General features: G+C 38.1%; 1 protein-coding gene across 2 annotated transcripts in view; it reads left to right on the top strand.

The window, feature by feature from the left end:
• The window catches only part of Pard3b (par-3 family cell polarity regulator beta), a 986,773-nt gene that overhangs the window by 674,150 nt on the left and 294,843 nt on the right, over positions 1–17,780 (top strand). For both annotated transcript variants that reach the window (XM_077803361.1, XM_077803362.1), the window contains 2 exons: positions 5,952–6,158; positions 6,900–7,137. In XM_077803361.1, the coding sequence (XP_077659487.1) occupies positions 5,952–6,158; positions 6,900–7,137 (445 nt within the window). The remainder of the gene's footprint in view (positions 1–5,951; positions 6,159–6,899; positions 7,138–17,780) is intronic.

A 17,780-nucleotide genomic window follows, 5' to 3' on the forward strand; every position in this document is an offset into this window, starting at 1 on the left:
GAGATTATGCAAATGTATGAATCTTAATGAGAAGTTCATTATTGAACATTTTGACACGAATTTCAGGAAATGATAAAAGACTCTGGGATTTATGGGACTTAAAAGAAAAAAAAATCTGCTCTTAGAGAACTTGGAAATTACCAGTAAAAGAACTGAGACCCAAATGACAGCAGATAATGTAAAGCCAGATTGCATTATGCCCTATGGTAATGACTAGGAAACAGGGCACTGTGATAAGCTTGGAATGATGATCAATATTTGGAATACTGAGATAGACAAGAAGGTAATTAGGCCCATTATGGACACAGTTAGCACAGATAACATAATTTGGGAAATTATACATTTGGATATTATGGAGAATTTTATTCAAGGCTAATGGATCTGCAATGATATCTATTAAAGCACATACGATGTTTTGCCTCTAGGGAATCTACTAAAAAAAATCAAATATACAAAATTTTCAGTAAGTATGATCTAAAATGAAAAGACAAAGTGGAATGTGTTGGAGAATAAAATGGCATTGTGACTTCCTACTTGGAATTTATAGTAATTTTTCATTCAAAGAGTTTTAAAGCTATTAATTTCACATCACAACTCCCCATGAAGCAAGTAAAGCACTTGTATTGTGTTTGTCCAAGTTCATTGCTCATAATAAGGCAAGGCCCAATTGGTAATGAAAGCAAGTTATCTTGACAAATTCCTGGCCTTCTCAGGTTTCATGCTGTGACCCCTGGATATCATTATAATCATTTTGATCCCTAATTTACTACTGAGCACAATCCCTTTATTTTAGAAGAAGGGACTCTAATTTTCCCTAAGCACCTTGAGGGCCATTAGTATTATTGAAATGTGCAAATTAATACGTTATTTATTGTTAACCTACAGACATATACACACATATACAGAGAGAAAGAGAAAGAGAGAGAGAATTATATTTGTTAATTATAAAGCTCTAACTGGGGGGAGGGGAAGTTGCCACGTATCTGAAAGTGAATATCTTCTCCAAAAGAATTCCTTATTTTTTTTTAATAAGGATGTATTGGAAGCAATTTCATCAATAATGGAAGATCCAATTACTGGTCTTCTGGATTAAGGCATTCTTTTATTGCAAGATTTTAATGCTAGAGTGGTAAGTTCAAACATTGCCAATGAAATCTCAGACTAATTAAATGATTATAGCCTAAGGGGAAGGGCAACGGAGACTCCACTATTAATCTTACCAAGAATAGCCTCTATGTGTGATGAACGGATGAATATATATACCTTATTTCAGAAGGAGAAAAAAATATAAGGAGTTGTTTTAAAAATGATCAGTTTAATTTCTGAATAAGAAGGAAGGATAACATTTCATTATAAAGTCCTTTCAGCTGCTCGTGGAAAGCATGGACTGCAGTGATGAATTGAACCCAATCAGTTCCATCAGGAGTTCATTTATTCAGATGTTTAGAGGTGGCACAAAAGTAACAGTGACAATAATGATCACCAGTACTTAATGAGAACTCAATAGGGTCCAGGCACTCTCTGCTTGTCTCACCCTCATTTTACAGATAGGGAAACTAAGGCACAGAAGGTTAGCAACTCAAGAGGTAATTGCAGAGGAATGTTTGGAATTCTACAGCCTCTCCTTCACTGTTAACCATCAGCCTCCGAACAGTTCTATTTTCTGTTACCCTGCTCACCTGCCTGTAGGAAACCAGTGGCAGCTCTCAAACGGAAGACAGGTGCAGGAATCCAAGGTGGAGGCCGATACCCAAACGTCCTCCAGGAAGCGCTGCCTGTTGCCTGGCATGTTGAAATGGGGCTTTCTGCTAAAGGCTGGGACAGCGGTTTCTCCGTGTTTTAAAAGTCTGTTTGGTAGCAGCACCTCTCCACCTGGACAGTAGCTCCCCACTGGACCTCTTCACACCTGTTTCAGGCCTACAGGAAAAATGGAGGCACATCTCCTTCAAATTTATTTTTGCTGTGTGTGTGTGTGTGTTTGTGTTTTCATGTGTTTGTTCTTTTCATGACACTTTATTTTTCTGGAAGGAGACAAGTGGTGGGTGTCTGAGTATTGTTAGTTCTGAAATGTCAGACTTGACCTTGACATTTCCTTCCACACTATGGGGAAAGCCTCAGGGACCAAGTCAGTCCAGTCCTTCATTTGGGAACAGATGGAATCTTTAAAAGAGCTCTAACATCTTTAAAAATATATAGTTCCACAATATTTCCTTATGAGGCCTTAATATTAAGGGGAAATGTGGCATGTGACATTAATGTGACATTAAGAGCATTTTCATTATGCCATTTTGAGAATAATTTTTTATCAGAACAGATCCTTCTTTTAGTACCCTTGATAATCACATCATTTGTTTTATGAAATTCGTGTACGTCGAGTTAATGTTTTTGAGGGAAGAGTAAGTTCTTCTAGATCTTATAGAACATGAACACTGGCTATAGAAGTCCTAGTTTAAAATAAAAATTTTCTTATTCCTTGGCATTTGCAACTAACCTGAGCTGGCCTGGAAGTCATTTGATAGTCATATGCAGATTGCTTTTGTCAGCACTCAGAATGGGACAAGCAAATGCTTGAATTTGGACAAGGTCCATCCTGTGACAAATAACATGTCAACCATTTCCAATATTGCGTCAACTACAGATGAAAATGTGAAGTCATATTTTGGGGTGACTTCCATGAGATTAAGTGGCTGAGGTTTTGAATTTGAAAAATGACTCATTTAATAGTATTCCTTGAAGGAGATCTCTATTTTTAGAGGGAGCTTGAAAAACTATGATTTGTGTAAATAGGGAGGCTATAAATAGAAAATGAATCTTTTCATTACAAAAACCTGTAAATTTTCCAATGTATTGTCAACCTAAACTGAAATTGATGAGAGTAGGAGTAGGAAAGAGGGATTGAATGGACAGCAGTTTCTCCATGCTTTAAAAGTCTGTTTGGTAGCAGTACCTCTCCATCTGGACAGTAGCTCCCCACTGGAGCTATTATTGTACTGCACAAAATTTTCACATAATAAGGAACTTTTATTCCAAATATTTTTTTGGGAATTTAACACTGATGCTGAGCAATAGACATAATAATCCTTCCCACAGCTGGTATCTTTGACCTACTGTCAAAGCCCTCCAACATATAAGGACATGTGGGACCCTGGTGAAGGTTCATGTCACAGTACCCTTTCACTTGGAGATAATTAAATGTGTTCATTGTACCTATAAGTCCTTATATAGTCCTGGTTGGGGTTCTTCTTTCCAATGTCACTCTCTCTTCCACAACTACTTCCTGGCTCCTCAAGAATAAATCAAATTTTTTTTTCCAGGCCAGAAAAATCCCTGAGTTCAACCTTGGACTCAACCTTTCTTTTTTGCTTTTAAATTTACTAGGTATTACCTCCAATAGTACTGGGTTGTAATGTTGCCCAACTTCAGTTAGGGTGCTTCTCATTTGGAACTACTACTTAAATAAAGTGAATTAATCACCAGCTCTATTAATCCTTCAAAATCCATGATTCCGTAATGCTCAGTTTGCTTAGAGTGATTCACTGTATTTGCTCCTTCTCAGAGGTGACTTCTTGCTGAGCTTTAGGTTAGCTCCTTTCAGACAATATGCCTTGAATCTTGGATGATTTATTCACTTTCAAGTTCCCTGGAATTTACCACTAAAGGGTGACGTGAATGCTCACGGTTTGGACTCAATATAATCTTCTGAATGGCAATTAATAAATAAAAGATGGTTACTATTGTTGACAGAGTATCCCAGCTTTCTCAGTTTTTTTATTCATATTTTTGCCAAACTTCATGTCAGACACCCCTAGGGGTGATGGTAGAAAATATTTTTCGTTAATGCCAGTGCTTTTTTTGTTATCTCAGTACCTCCAAACTCCGATGTTGCCCTGTGTTTTCTTGTCAGAAATGATCTTATTCACTTTCTGCTTCTTCAACTCACCTTCTTCCCTGTGAATACGAGAAACATAGCTCTTTCTGGATTTAAGAGCAACATTTCCTTAATATTTGTGCTTGCAAGTAACACCTGAAAGATGTCCCCAAAATTTCTTAGGTTTTTGTTTTCTTTGCTTGGTCTCATTTCTGTCACTTATCGAATACACAGTGGCACCTCTAAAACGTATTGTTCATCGTCCCTGTGTATATTATTCAAAGTGCGAAGTTGCCTCCTGGAAGTTCATGACATAACCATAAAGCAGTATCCAATTTCTGTAGTTTGCCTGCTTGACTAGGCTCCAGAGATAATCTAGGCTATCATTTTCACTTTAGAAGTGAAGAAAACGTAGGCCAAATTAAGTAGTTTCACCATAATCAGGTAGAGAGCAGAGACTGAACCCACCTTTAGGAAGTGAGGCACTTGATACCTAACAGAACAGCAGGAGTTTGGCTGCCTTTGGTCAGTTCCCAGTTGGGATGCTTATTAAGGGTTGCTTGAGGAAGTTATTTCAGTTTTCTCATCTGTAAAATGCTGACAGTTTTGCCAGTAGCAAAACTGTAAGAATTATAGACAGTTAATATAAGTGAAGCACTCATCTAGTGCTTGGCACATTCTAAGGAGTCCATGCCTTGTTAGTTATCAGCATTATTGTCATTATTTTGAATACAGTTATAAGAGTGTGTATTATATTTGACTTTGCATGGATATATATATATATATATATATATGTATGTTAGACCTTTGCTGTACCTCTTTTGTATTCCTGTGTTACCTAATGCAATGTTAGGCAACAAATAGTTGTGTTCATGTTAGTATTGGTAGTAGAAGCAAAAATAGTGATGATAGTAATGAAAGGTAGTACTGTTTATTGAACCTTATGATGCATTAGGCATCAAAAGTGGGCACTTTATGTACATAATTCATAATAGGTGCTCAATCCATATTTATTGGAAAGCTGCACTGTAGTTTGTTTCTAGAAATGCAAGCGTACCCTCTTGGTGACAATAATCTCCCTCGTAACTGGAGGGGAACATGAGCTTTGGCCCCGGTGAACAGCTCTGAGTATAGAAGTGAGAGCCTTGATGGGATTCCTTTCATCCTTAAAGTAATCCTTGAGCTGCTGTATTTATATCATCTAATCTTGTTATTGGTAATTGGAAGACTGGATGGGAGTGGGAAAGGAGGTCAAGAAATAGAGTAGAAGGGAGCAGGTGCAGAGTGGGACAAATTATACAAATGAACAATAGGATATATCCAAAAACAGACGATTAAAGTTCAGTTATGTTTTGTTTTCTCTGTTTTTTAATTTTATATTATATAAAAAGACTTCCCCTTTGCTAGTTCCCAAATAGAAATACATTTGGAACAATAGTATGGACACAGAAAAGTTGTTTCCTTTCTTATTTTGCTTTATTTATTTACAGACTGACTAAATTACATTGATAGCCACTAGGGAAAGGTAAAGCGTTCAATCACAAAAATTACAATTGCTAATGTTCCTTGATTTGCAGACACAATATGTTTCTTAATGATCATATAAAATAACTATGGTACTAACAAGAGATACTCTGAGTGAGAGTGCCTGGAGTGGATACCAATAGAGAAGCACTCCTCAGGTCAAGTATTGTGTTTGCATATCTGGCAGTGTATATGTGCACACACATATTGTATGTATGTACCCCCATGCATTTAATCTCTGTGCATAGTAACAGCCTTTCAAATTCACATATGTGTGCATTGATACACGTGCAAAAAAATTTCTATGTATAATATAGATTTAAGTATTCTCAAATCTTACCACCACTTTAGAAAAAGAAATTGTGGCTCAGACGAGTCTAACCACTTATTCAAGTTCATAAACAAAGTGGCACAGCTGGAATTGGAACCCCAACCCCTACTCCTCTAACCCTGCTTTTTTAAAAAACCCAAACAGAAATTTCCTTGGAGCTACAGTATTTCCATGATACCACACTGTCCCAGGATGGGAAGGGTGACCTTTCCCCCCTTTCTTTTACAGAATCTCCAAGCAAAGATTTTGGTCCAACTCTGGGTTTGAAAAAGTCCAGTTCCTTGGAGAGCCTGCAGACAGCTGTGGCTGAAGTCAGGAAAAATGAACTCCCCTTTCACAGGCCCCGGCCACACATGGTTCGCGGCCGTGGCTGCAACGAGAGCTTCCGAGCTGCCATCGACAAATCTTATGATGGACCCGAAGAATTGGAAGCTGGTAGGCCAATATGCTCCCTTAAGTGGTTTTTGCATCTCATTTTCATCTGCAAATCATAGGCAAGAGTATGCATTTAACTACAGAGAAAAATGATTTAAGGGTTACAATTATATTTTTGATATTAAAAGTCATTCATTTTCCTGATATGTTTTGCCCTTTGGCTTAACGAACATGGAATTGGAGAACGCAATATGCAATTTATTTTACAGTGCAAATGGTAAAGAAATGTTCTCCTCCGCTTTCCTACAAGGACCAACTGTCATTTACCCTTAGGGTAGGAGTACTAAGTGTGCATTTCTTGACATTCTTATTTGAGTCATTAAAAGCAGCATCAACCCGAGGACTGACTGCATTAATTGAGTAGAAGCAGTTGGGTAATATTTGTACTCAAAAACCTCTCCTGGAAAGTCGCTAGCCCTGTTTGTTTCCCAGCATGTGGGCTTTCTGAGCTGATCAAGGTTAACAAGCCAGCTTTCAGAAAGATTAGTGTTTTAGCACATTCAGGCCTTTCATAGGACTGGCTAAGCAACCAATGGGCCCCCTCCCAGCCTCCTACCTTGCTTGAAGTAACCAGATTTAGGCAGTCTGTCTTCAAAGGGTACAAGTCCCCACATGCAAGGGTAGAACTTGCAGCACTTCTATGCATTCTTCTGTATTTTACATTTTTACTTCTCTTTATATACTAACCGTACGTGCCCCTGACCACGTGTATTGATATTCTTTCTTTCTTTCTCTGTACAGACCGTCTGTCCGATAAGAGCTCTCACTCTGGCCAAGGAGCTCTGAATTGTGAATCTGCCCCTCAGGGGAACTCTGAGCTAGAGGACGTGGAAAATAAAGCCAGGAAGGTTAAAAAAACGAAAGAAAAGGAGAAGAAAAAGGAAAAGGGCAAATTGAAAGTCAAGGAGAAAAAGCGGAAAGAGGAAAATGAAGACCCAGAAAGGAAAATAAAGAGGAAGGGATTTGGTGCCATGCTGAGGTACGGGGCTGCTTTGAAGCCACAGTTGGTTTTGTTTTGCTTGGTGAAATCACTCCTTTGTGTGCGTTCAGAAACAAAGTGCAAGCTTTCCCTCATCTCCAGTTAAATACATAAAAATCAAAACTGTGAATGTGCATATTGCTTTTCCATAGAGGCTTCTGAGACTTATAGTGATGACAGAAAACTGTCCCTACGTCCGATGTCAAAGAAAGGCCAATGCTTATTAGGGCACAGGCAATCCTGTAGCTCCATGTAACGGAGCTGTCCATCTGCACAGGGAAGCAAGAACTAGGAGTCCTTACCCATCATAGTCATGGTTGATGAACCTCATCCCACTGTAACACTAGGTGTGTGAATAGCCAGGTCTCCGAGCATGATAGGGTCACGACCAGAGGCACTGTGATGCAGCCTAGATATCCCTGGGCTTGAATCCAAATGATCTGAATCCAGGACCCTCCACACACTAGCCACAGGGCTTCACCCACATTGCTTAACTTCTCTGAACCTTACTTTCAGAATGAGGCTGGCACACCTGCCCTACTAATCCACTGGGTTTGTGACAAGATTTCATATGCAGTGGGTTCTGTGGCTAGGCATGGCTCAGCAGGGCACAGTCAGAAAACACTTTTGTTTCTTTTCCTATGGCTATTTTCAAAAATACCCCGTGGGGTTGTCTTCTCCACATCTTCTCCGCTTTCTTGCTGGTAGTTTTATGGTCACTTTCAGATAATAAAACAATGTCTTTGTCAGGGGCTCGAACCACCAGTCCAGTATAAACTGAAATTTTCCTCTTCTTTGCCCCTTGGACCTTGTCCCCAAGGGATGACCCACAGTGTGGTGGGATTCACCTTCTCCTTCCTGTCCGTCTCTGTAACCAGGGGAAGGAGAAAGACGATATTAAACAAGAGTTTAAACTTAAGAATTTTACTTAAGTTTTGTCTCTGGCCATCAGTGGCTTTTTATGGGCCACTTATGTGAACTGTTCAAGAAGCTCCTTACTAGACCAGTTGCTGACTTCCCAAGGACCCCTTACACTTGCCACTGACCTCAGACACTCAACCCCTGACATCTCCTAACCCCAGCTGATAAGACTTCTTGGACAGTGGCAGTTTGAGATGGCTCAAACCAAATTGAAGTAGCATCTGCTTGGCCCACAAGAACCACTTCCTTCTCAACCACCAGATAACAAGCAAGAACAGCTTGTTCCTATGGCTCCTCTTTCTCCTCACTCCAACACGTTTCCAACCAGCCTCACATCTGCAGACCTCTCCAGAGCAAGTCAAGCTCCTGTCTTGGATCTCCCCCACCTACAGTTGATGTCAGCCTCTGTCATATCTGGGGGAGAGTCAGAACATTTTTGCAAGTCACAGTGAAACTCTGAGGGATTTTCTTGTAGTCCCTTGCTTATTTTGTTGGGGTGAAAAGTAGACGTACCCCCTTTCCATTGCTTTTTTCCCCTCTTTTAATTTCTCATCAATTAATCTCTATACTTCTCTTGCATGATCTAAAGGTGAACGATAGTATATAATAGTTGGTAAGCCAGATTGGTCACCTCTTATGAAATCCTTAAGTTGTATCTCTCTTAAAAATTACAGTTGTTGGATTGGGGATGTAGCTCAAGTGGTAGTGCTCTCACCTAGCATGCGAGAAGCACTGGGTTCGATTCTCTGCACCACATAAAAATGAAATAAAGATATTGTGTCCACCTAAAACTAAAAAAATAAATATATATATATTTTAAATTGCAGTTGTTAGTGGAGTGTGGTGGTGCGTGCCTGTAATCCCAGCCACTCCGCGGCTGAGGCAGGAGAATCATGAGATCAAAGCTAGCCTCAGCAAAAACAAAACACTAAGCAACTCAGTGAGACCCTGTCTCTAAATAAAATACAAAATAGGGCTGGGGATGTGGCTCAATGTTTGAGTGCCCCTGAATTCAATCCCTGTTACCAAAAAAAAAAAAAAAAAAAAAAGTTGCAATTGTCATATGGTACCAGATGTTTTCAGTTAGAGATCTTCAACTGACATTTTTAGACAAACAGGGAAGTTTCTCCCTCCCTCTCTCCTCCTTCCTTTTCTACCTCCTCCCCTCCTCCTCTCTCCATTTCTACCCTCTGTGTGTGTGCGTGTGTGTGTAAAAGTGTTAAGTGAACTTTCAGAGACACAAATGATACTGACAGCTCTGGGTCTTCCCATTACATTCCCAGTGCTCATAAAATGCTATTCTGGTGTCCTCCTGCTCAAAATATGCTGTGGTCCTGCTCGCACCTGGACTGAGGTCACTCCAGCAGGTCTGATTATCCATCAACGAATTGAGTTTCAAAGATCAAATTGGACCTTATTACCAACTCATGCATTGGGCAGCATTCTCATGGCAGAACTGAAAGGCACTTGTGTGAGCTGAGCAGAGGTGTGAGTTTTAACAACAGGAAAAACCTGAGAAAAGCAAAAATAAGAAATAAAAACTGAGTTGGTCATTTCAAAATTATTTTCCTTATAAGGTTTCAGCAGAGACTTCCTCATCACCCTGCTCACGGTGAATAAACGTGTTTTGATGGGTTTCCATGATCTCCCATTTGTTTTTGTTGTTGGTGGTGGGTTGATTGGTTGGTTTGGTTTTGTGTTTAAACTGGCCCATTTCTGAATTCATTTGGATCATGTGATTCCTAGTCTTTTGTATCTCAGTGCAGGAACTCAGCCCAAAACAATGGCCTCCATTTTACTTTGAATGACCTATATCCCAATTTCTACATAGGCATTAGTTTATTTTTCCTAGTGGTCTCTGTAGATTCAGTCTCTCCTTTTGCCACCTTGAATTTAAAATTTTCTCTTGTTCTGAGTAATTATTATGGTTTTATTAAGTTATGGACTATGACTAAAGCCTCTTGGCGATTATTATAACCTGCAACTGCAGTATATTTAGACTCTGCATGTAGACTTCTGAGTTCAATCCTGACTCTTCTGTTTTTTGTCTCGGTAATATTGGGCAAATTATTTAACCTCTGTGCCTCAGTTTCCTCATCTGACAATGGAATAATAATAGAATATATCATTATTGTGATAATTACATTTGTTTAATTATATGTAACATGATTATAACTCTGCTTGGTAAGTAATAAACATCTAATAGTAAACATAACAGTGATCCCCTAAAGATGTCCATGTCCTCATCCCAAGTACCTGTGTGTGTGTTATGTTGTATGGCAAAGTAGAATTGAGATTGCAGATGAGATTAAGGCTGCTGATTCACTCACTCTCAGTTGAGGATTATCCTGGGTTTCTTCAGTGAGCCCAATCTAATCACAGGGTCCCTTAAAAGTGCAAGAGGAAGGTATGACTAAGGAAGCAGGTGCAAAGAAATGTAGTGTTACTGGCTGTAAAGATCAAGAGAGGGGACCATAAGCCACGCAAGATGGGAGCCTCTAGAAGCTAGACAGAGTGAGAAAGTGGATTCTCTCTGGCCAAGCCCTTAATGTTAGTCCATTTTTGTTTTTCAAGTCACTAAATTTGCAGAAATTTCCTACATTATCAATAGAAAACTGGTAAGTTGTTGTTGTTGTTGTTATTATTATTATTATTATTATTATTATTTTACACTTTCAGTAATTTATAAGGAAAATTTCCTTTTTAATGTATTAAAAACTAAACAAACTAACTTAACTAGAGTGGTATATAAGTATAAAATCTGTTAGGTATTTGCATATTCTACTTCCTAGAATGTTACTAAACTAAACTTTAACTTCATGTTTTATTTTACATGGTTTGATTTGGCAGATTTATACTTCATTGCTTAAGTGCCAACTCTTCCCTTTTGTTGTCCAATATTCTCTATATTTTCATGTAGGAGAAATTTCTAAAGGATCCAGCACCTGTGGAACCTTTAGACATCTAGCACCTTGGGTTTCGTTTCCTTCCACTATTTTAGCAAAATTAAGATCTGAAAGGTGGTGTTTGATTTTATCTTCAGTATAAAAATAGCAACTGTTTTCCATAGCCTTTTGCATGTGAGTTTGTGAGCATATTGGAATTGCTGCTACATGCACATTTTCAACAACAAAGAACACAAAGGCTGTTACCATTAGCCAACAGATTTTGCTTTAATTCTCATCTGTTGCTCAGATGCTATTGACTGACTTTCTTTCTTATTTAAAAAAGATTGATTGCTGTAAGGTTCTCTTGGAGTTAGATGTGACTTAAATATGCATTATTTTTCCATTATCTGCGTTTCTCATACACACACCTGAAGATTTTGGTGGTGTTCTGCAGTTGTACCGTGTACAGGTGCCCCTGGCCAAAGGGATAAGTGAAGACATCAATTCTTCCTCCCTCTCCCCACCAAACCATGAATCACCAGAGTGTCAGTGTGTGAGAAGTAGCCTTGTACTTTCTTCTAAAAAGCCACGGTGTGTGCTTTGAGGATTATTAGCTCGTCTGTTCATGAGGGTGACACATAGCAGTTCATTCTATCTCACTTGTTAATTCAGCCTATTTCTGATCCTGTTGAAAAAGCATGAGGGACCTCTGTCATTCACATCTTTCTATATGTCACCTCGTTTCACTATTGTAATGCTTTGCTGGTTTCAACCAATCTCCTTCCACAATTCAAGTGTAGCTCTTACACAAGAAATGGATTATTGTGAGAAAATATGCAGTTCAAGAACCTGTCTGCTTTTGTAGTTCCACTAAAAGATCATTTTACTGCCACTAAAAGATCATTTCAGTGGGTCAAGAGGCTCATATCTTTCCATTATGTGTTTGACTTCCTCGGACATTATGCTCTTTGTGGCACCACGCTGCAGAAAGGCCACCCAGCTTCCACAGCCAGACTGCAGCACTCAGACTCCTTCAACAGATGAGCTCGTTGTGTCCATCCATGGCCACCATCTTGGAGCCCAGCAGATGTTTCAGTGCCCAGGCACTGAGGATAAATGTCTTTAGGCTAAAAAATAATCTTGCCTATCTTGAGTAGAAACCTAGAGATCAGTCCTTTATTCCTTAGCTACTTAATTTTTTTTATCTTTATAATGTTTAAGTGAAATTTTTCCACTGATTTGTGTTTAAAATCCATCCCTTTATATATAGTCAAATTATCTCCTGTCAACAGTATAGCCACTCACTCCAGAAACCTTCAGCTGTCAGCTTGTTCTGGACACTAAATGGAAAGGCTTTTATAGTATTTGGTCATTAAAGAATCATGCTTGGTAAACTGTTTCTTAATAAATGAACCAAGTGCAAAACCTACCCATAGGAATACCATTCCTTCTTTCAAAACTGGTTCACCCATATTCCCATATTCATTTGACTAGTAATAGGTACCGAATGCCCTGTCTTTGTTAAGCACATTCATAATTATTATTTCATTTATCCAACAATATTTATTAAAGTCTAGCTTTATACCCAGTGCTCTTTGAAACTGGATATACAACAATGAAGTCGTCCCCACTTTTTTTAAATATATTTTTTAGTTGTCAATGGACCTTTATTATATTTATTTATATGCAGTGCTGAGAATCAAACCCAGTGCCTCACACATGCTAGGCAGGCACTGTACCACTGAGCCACCACCCCAGCCCTTGAAGTCCCCACTTTGATAACAGCACCTTCCCATCCTAATAAATGAAGAAAATATCAAAGATAAGTTTTTTTATGAAACATTTAAAACAAAAACAAGCAAAGTATCACATAAACATGCAAACTGTTTTTAGCAATGGACTCATCAGTTGTGGAGAGTCATTCACCAAGATAACTCAGGGGCAAACCTGTGTTGTGTCAACTCGAGGTGATGAGCATTCAACTTACATGGTGCTGAACAAGACATCCGGCCATGGCTCTCTCAGCATTTACCTTCCAGTGAAGGGGAGAGAATAAACAACCAACTCAAAATAATTGAGATAATTTTGGATTGTAGTAGGTGCTATGAAGAAGATTAAGTCAGAAAGGATGGTGTCATCTCACCCTCAGTAGCTGTCTAACAGCACAGCAGAGTGTGCATCTGCCCAAGCTAGGCTGAATTTTCAGTAGATAGCATTATCAGAACTTAGCACACTAAGGTGCTAAAGCCAAACCACTCTATGCCTGCTTTGTCTTCTCTGTTTTGTTTTTTCTTTTCTGCAGCATGTGAATAAACCAACCTCACATAAATCTATAATAAAAAAATCAACTAATCCCCATGATGTCCATTTAGTACACAAAGCCCTGTTGTACCAGAAGTAAATGTTCTGGAGCTGATGGTTTGTAATGTAAAGGGTGAACTTGATTGGCAGCTGTTTGTATCAACTCTGTTCCTCTTGACCCATCAATTGGTTATTCTTTATTGTTTCTTTTTTCTACTCAGAAAATGTGGGTATGCCTTGAAGATATACTGCTTCAATATCTACATAGTAAAACATGCAAAATCTAAGTCATGAACCCTACAGACAAAGCTATTTCTAAAAATCTAGAGGCATTTTCATTGGCAAGCTTGGTATATATTAAGCCATGCTTGTTTCCTTCATTTTATTCTAAAATATACTATATATTTTATTTAAACAGGGAAACACTACAGAAAGGTATCCTGCTGTGAGCTCTTTGAAAAAGAACACACTCCCAACCACATACACCTCCACCACCACCACAAGCAACAACACACCATTTCCACAGCCAGATCAATGCTGAGCCTAGTTAGAAGTCTGTCCCTTGCAAACCCTGTGGTCATCACTAACCCTGTGAGTTACGGTCTCCTCATCAGAAAACTACAAATAAGAACATCTTCTCCAACTTGTGAGGTTTAAATTCAGTGATTTGAGAGATATTACTTCTGGTTGTTTATTCATTTTAAACTGACAAGTAAAAATGGTGTGGACTTATAGTCTATAATATGATGTTTTGAGATATATATAGATATAGATATAATGAGATGGCTAAATCTCATATTTGAACATATAGATTTCCTCATATATTTGTTGTATTTTCAGAACATTTAAATCTAGTTAAAGTATATAGTTGTAGACGGTTGCCACAATGCACCAAAGATCTCTTGAACTTGTTCCTTCCATGGTAAGTGAAATTGTATGTCCTTTGGGCAACAACTCCTCAATCCCCCCAGCCCTTCATCTCTAGTACTAACCATTTTACTCTCCGGTTCTATGAGTTTTACTGTTTTGCACTCTACATGCAAATGTGAGGTCATACAGTCTTTTGTCTTTCAGTGCCTGGCTTATTTCATGTATCCTTCACATTTATCCCTGTTGTCACAAATGACAGCATTGTCTCCTTGTTAAACACTGAGTAGTATTCCATGGTGAATATGTACATTTCCTTTTTTGTACTCTTCAGGTGATAGTTGTTTCCATTTCTTGGTTATTGTGAATAGTGCTGCAATACTCATGGGAATGAAGATAACTCTTTGACATACTGATTTCGTTTCCTTTGAATATATACCCAGAAATGGGATCACTGGATCACATGGTAGTTCTATTTTGAAATTTAAGAGAAACTTCCATTCTGTTTTCCATAATGACTATACTAATTTATATTCCCACTAATAGTGTGCAAAGGTACCCCTTTTTCCATTCACTTGATAATTCTTGTTATCTATGGACTTTGTTTTATAACAACCATTCTAATATGTTTGAAGTGATTTTTCATTGTTGTTTTGAATGGCATTCTCTTGATGATAGTGATATTAAACAATTTTTAATATATTTTTGGTCACCAGTCTAGCTTCTTTTAAGAAATGGTAAGCATGACTTCTCATCTTCCTGTCATGCTCTATTCCAGACAGCCTGGGCCATCAGAAATCACTATCATTTCAAGCAAGATACACACCTGAAGCTCACTAACTTTCTCTATTGGATTTTTCATTTTCCTCTAGTTGTAATTTTATGACTCAGATGGGCATGATGCTTTTTCTTTCACCTGGATGGTTTTGCATAATAAAATACAAGAGGAAGTGAAGTAGCTGAAGTCATTCCATCATTTATATTTTAAATGCTATGGATCACCCCTCTATAAACGTAAACATGAATTATTTTCAAACATTACTTACCTGGTAGAAAGCAAAACTTTCTCTTGCTGAATACAAATGGAAAATGGGCTCAAATGAAGAAAAGGTTTGTATTTTCCTTAACTTTTTAAGTCCTTTTTTATTTATATTTCAATTCAGAGGCCTGTGGCTGGATTTTGAAGTTGATATTCTTAATGCATAGTTCATAGTTATTTCATCGGGCTGCCCTGAAGTTGTCCTATAATATGTAGGCCACAGAGATATATTTTGACTAGATTTTTAAATTGGGTTAGATAGAGACTGAATACTTAAGTCACCAGGGAAGATGACATCTGTCATACATTTGTCCTCTTTACCTTGATCCCATAATGGCTGTTACAGATCTTGTGTACAATAAATGTAATGTGGCTGTAGCTTGTCATTTCTTCTTTCCAAATAGTGGCTGTAAACATCTAGATATCCCTCCAGCTTTATGGGGATGAAGGGCAACCCAGCTAATGGAGCCAGGGTAGTGAAATTTTAACAGTCACTTCTCCAAAGGCAAAAGGCCAGCAATTGGCTAAAGTTAAGGGACTTTGCTTTGTGAAGCATAGGCCAGTTCAAGATATGAATTTTCTGATGAGAAATAAAAGCCAAAGTAAGTTGAAGTTCCTAATTCAGCTTCAAGTTGATATACAAATATATTGAAAAGAGAGACTTACACATCAGGGCAAAATGGCTGATGAGGCATATATAGAGCCTGAGAGAAATACATGGCTGTGGGGAAAAATAAATTTGCATGTCCAAGGCTACTATGGTACCGCCATCCATTGTTTCTGAATTCAGGGACTGTCTGTGCTTGCAGGGGAAAAAAGAATGTATGCTAAAAACCCACAGAATTTAGTGAGGCTCAATTTGTGCTCTCTTACCAAAGAGGCAACTTCCAAATTTCTCTCCTCAGTCTGTCTTAAATTATTTACTTTATCTTTCACAATAGGAGCCATGAATATTTTCTGTCTTCATTTTGTTAATTTGCCAGTTTTCTTTTGAGCCGAGTGGCCTAGCAATTTTAATTTTTTATTTGTGTTGGGAAGAGCAATGACCCTTTTTTGTTTCATTATTACTATCACAGGCCTAGATTTGGAATGCTGTTTTTTATGACCAGCAGAGTTGAGCCTGTAATGGAATTGCAAAGCAGAGTGTGTAATATACCGATATTGACTTCCATTAAACCCAGTGCTGTGATAGCTGATAATATTTATATATTTATATAGGATACAGCCTAGCTTCTGGTGGTTGTCAGCTAAGCATCAGAGAAGAAAATTAGCACCATAATGTGGATAGATGGTCAATTCGAGAATGTAAAGAAGTAAGAGAGTGCTGTATGAATAGGGTGCGTGATAAAGATGATGGAGATTGGGGCAAGGATGTACCGAAAAGTTAAGTGGAGATGAAATTTGGATCAAACACGTTAAGGGTTATTTGGGCCAGCGTTTAGTTCTTAACTAAAAGAGGACCAGAGACAGATGGACTGCCCATCTGATGGGCTGAGTGTGAAGACCCATGAGCTGCACGGTGTCCAGTTCTGCATAGTTTGTTTGGAATAGGACTTTAATAATTTTTTTCAGCTGTCAGGCATGTCTGAAAATGTTTGTTTGTCATTCATTTTGCTCTGTGTGTGTGTGTGTGTGTGTGTGTGTGTGTGTGTGTGTGTTTGAGTCTATGTTCATAGAGCAGTGAGGAGCCTGGATGGAGTTAATTAATATGGAAATGTACAGATACTTTGTTTTCAAAATCATTTAAAAATCTAATTGATGTTCACTGCCTTCCTACCCTATGTAATCTTGATTACTCTGTAGCTCTTGTTTTCAGCTATCCAAAGCAGCAAGATGATTTGATTTTTTCATACTTATCACAATAAAAAAAAATGATCACATAGAGTGTCAAACGAGCCCTATTTGTTTAATTAGGGTTTGCTTCTCCTCTCAATACGTTGTGCAACTCCCATTGCATTAATGTAAATTATAAAAGAGGACTGAAGAAGAATAGGACCCTTTATCTTACTTTTCCTTGATGAGGAGGATTAGATTTGATAACAGATCAGAACAAAAATCCAACGGTTTGACTTTTAAAGAAATTGATATGCTACAATGATCTTATGGGCACAATGGCATATGCCTATAATCCCAGCAGTTTGGGAGGCTGAGATAGGAGGATCTCAAGTTTGAGGCCAGCCATAGCAATTTAAGGGGGCCCTAAGCAACTTAATGAGACCCTTTCTCAAATTAAAAAAAATAAAAAGGACTGGGGATGTAGTAAAGCTCTCCTAGGTTCAATCCTGATACCAAGAAAAAAAAACTAAATAAAAACACAAAGAACTTGCACAGGCACCAAAGTGGAAGGAAAACATTAATATATAAACTTCATTAGCATGTAAGGTGAAGTATGATCATTTAAGATGGTGTATTAATAAAATGCAAAAGGTTTCCTAATGGACCTATTTGCATATTCTTATTAAATAACTAATAAAACATATTAATAGCAGTTTTATTCATATATATATAAACACTTGTACATTCCCAGTGGAATCATATTTGGCTAATTCGCCTTGTCCCACATCCAGCACAATGTCATGTCCTTGTGAGATGTTTACTTAACACTATTAGATAATGACATGTATAGA

The sequence above is a fragment of the Urocitellus parryii genome, chromosome 1 (assembly GCF_045843805.1).
Source record: "Urocitellus parryii isolate mUroPar1 chromosome 1, mUroPar1.hap1, whole genome shotgun sequence".
Lineage (NCBI taxonomy): Eukaryota > Metazoa > Chordata > Mammalia > Rodentia > Sciuridae > Urocitellus > Urocitellus parryii.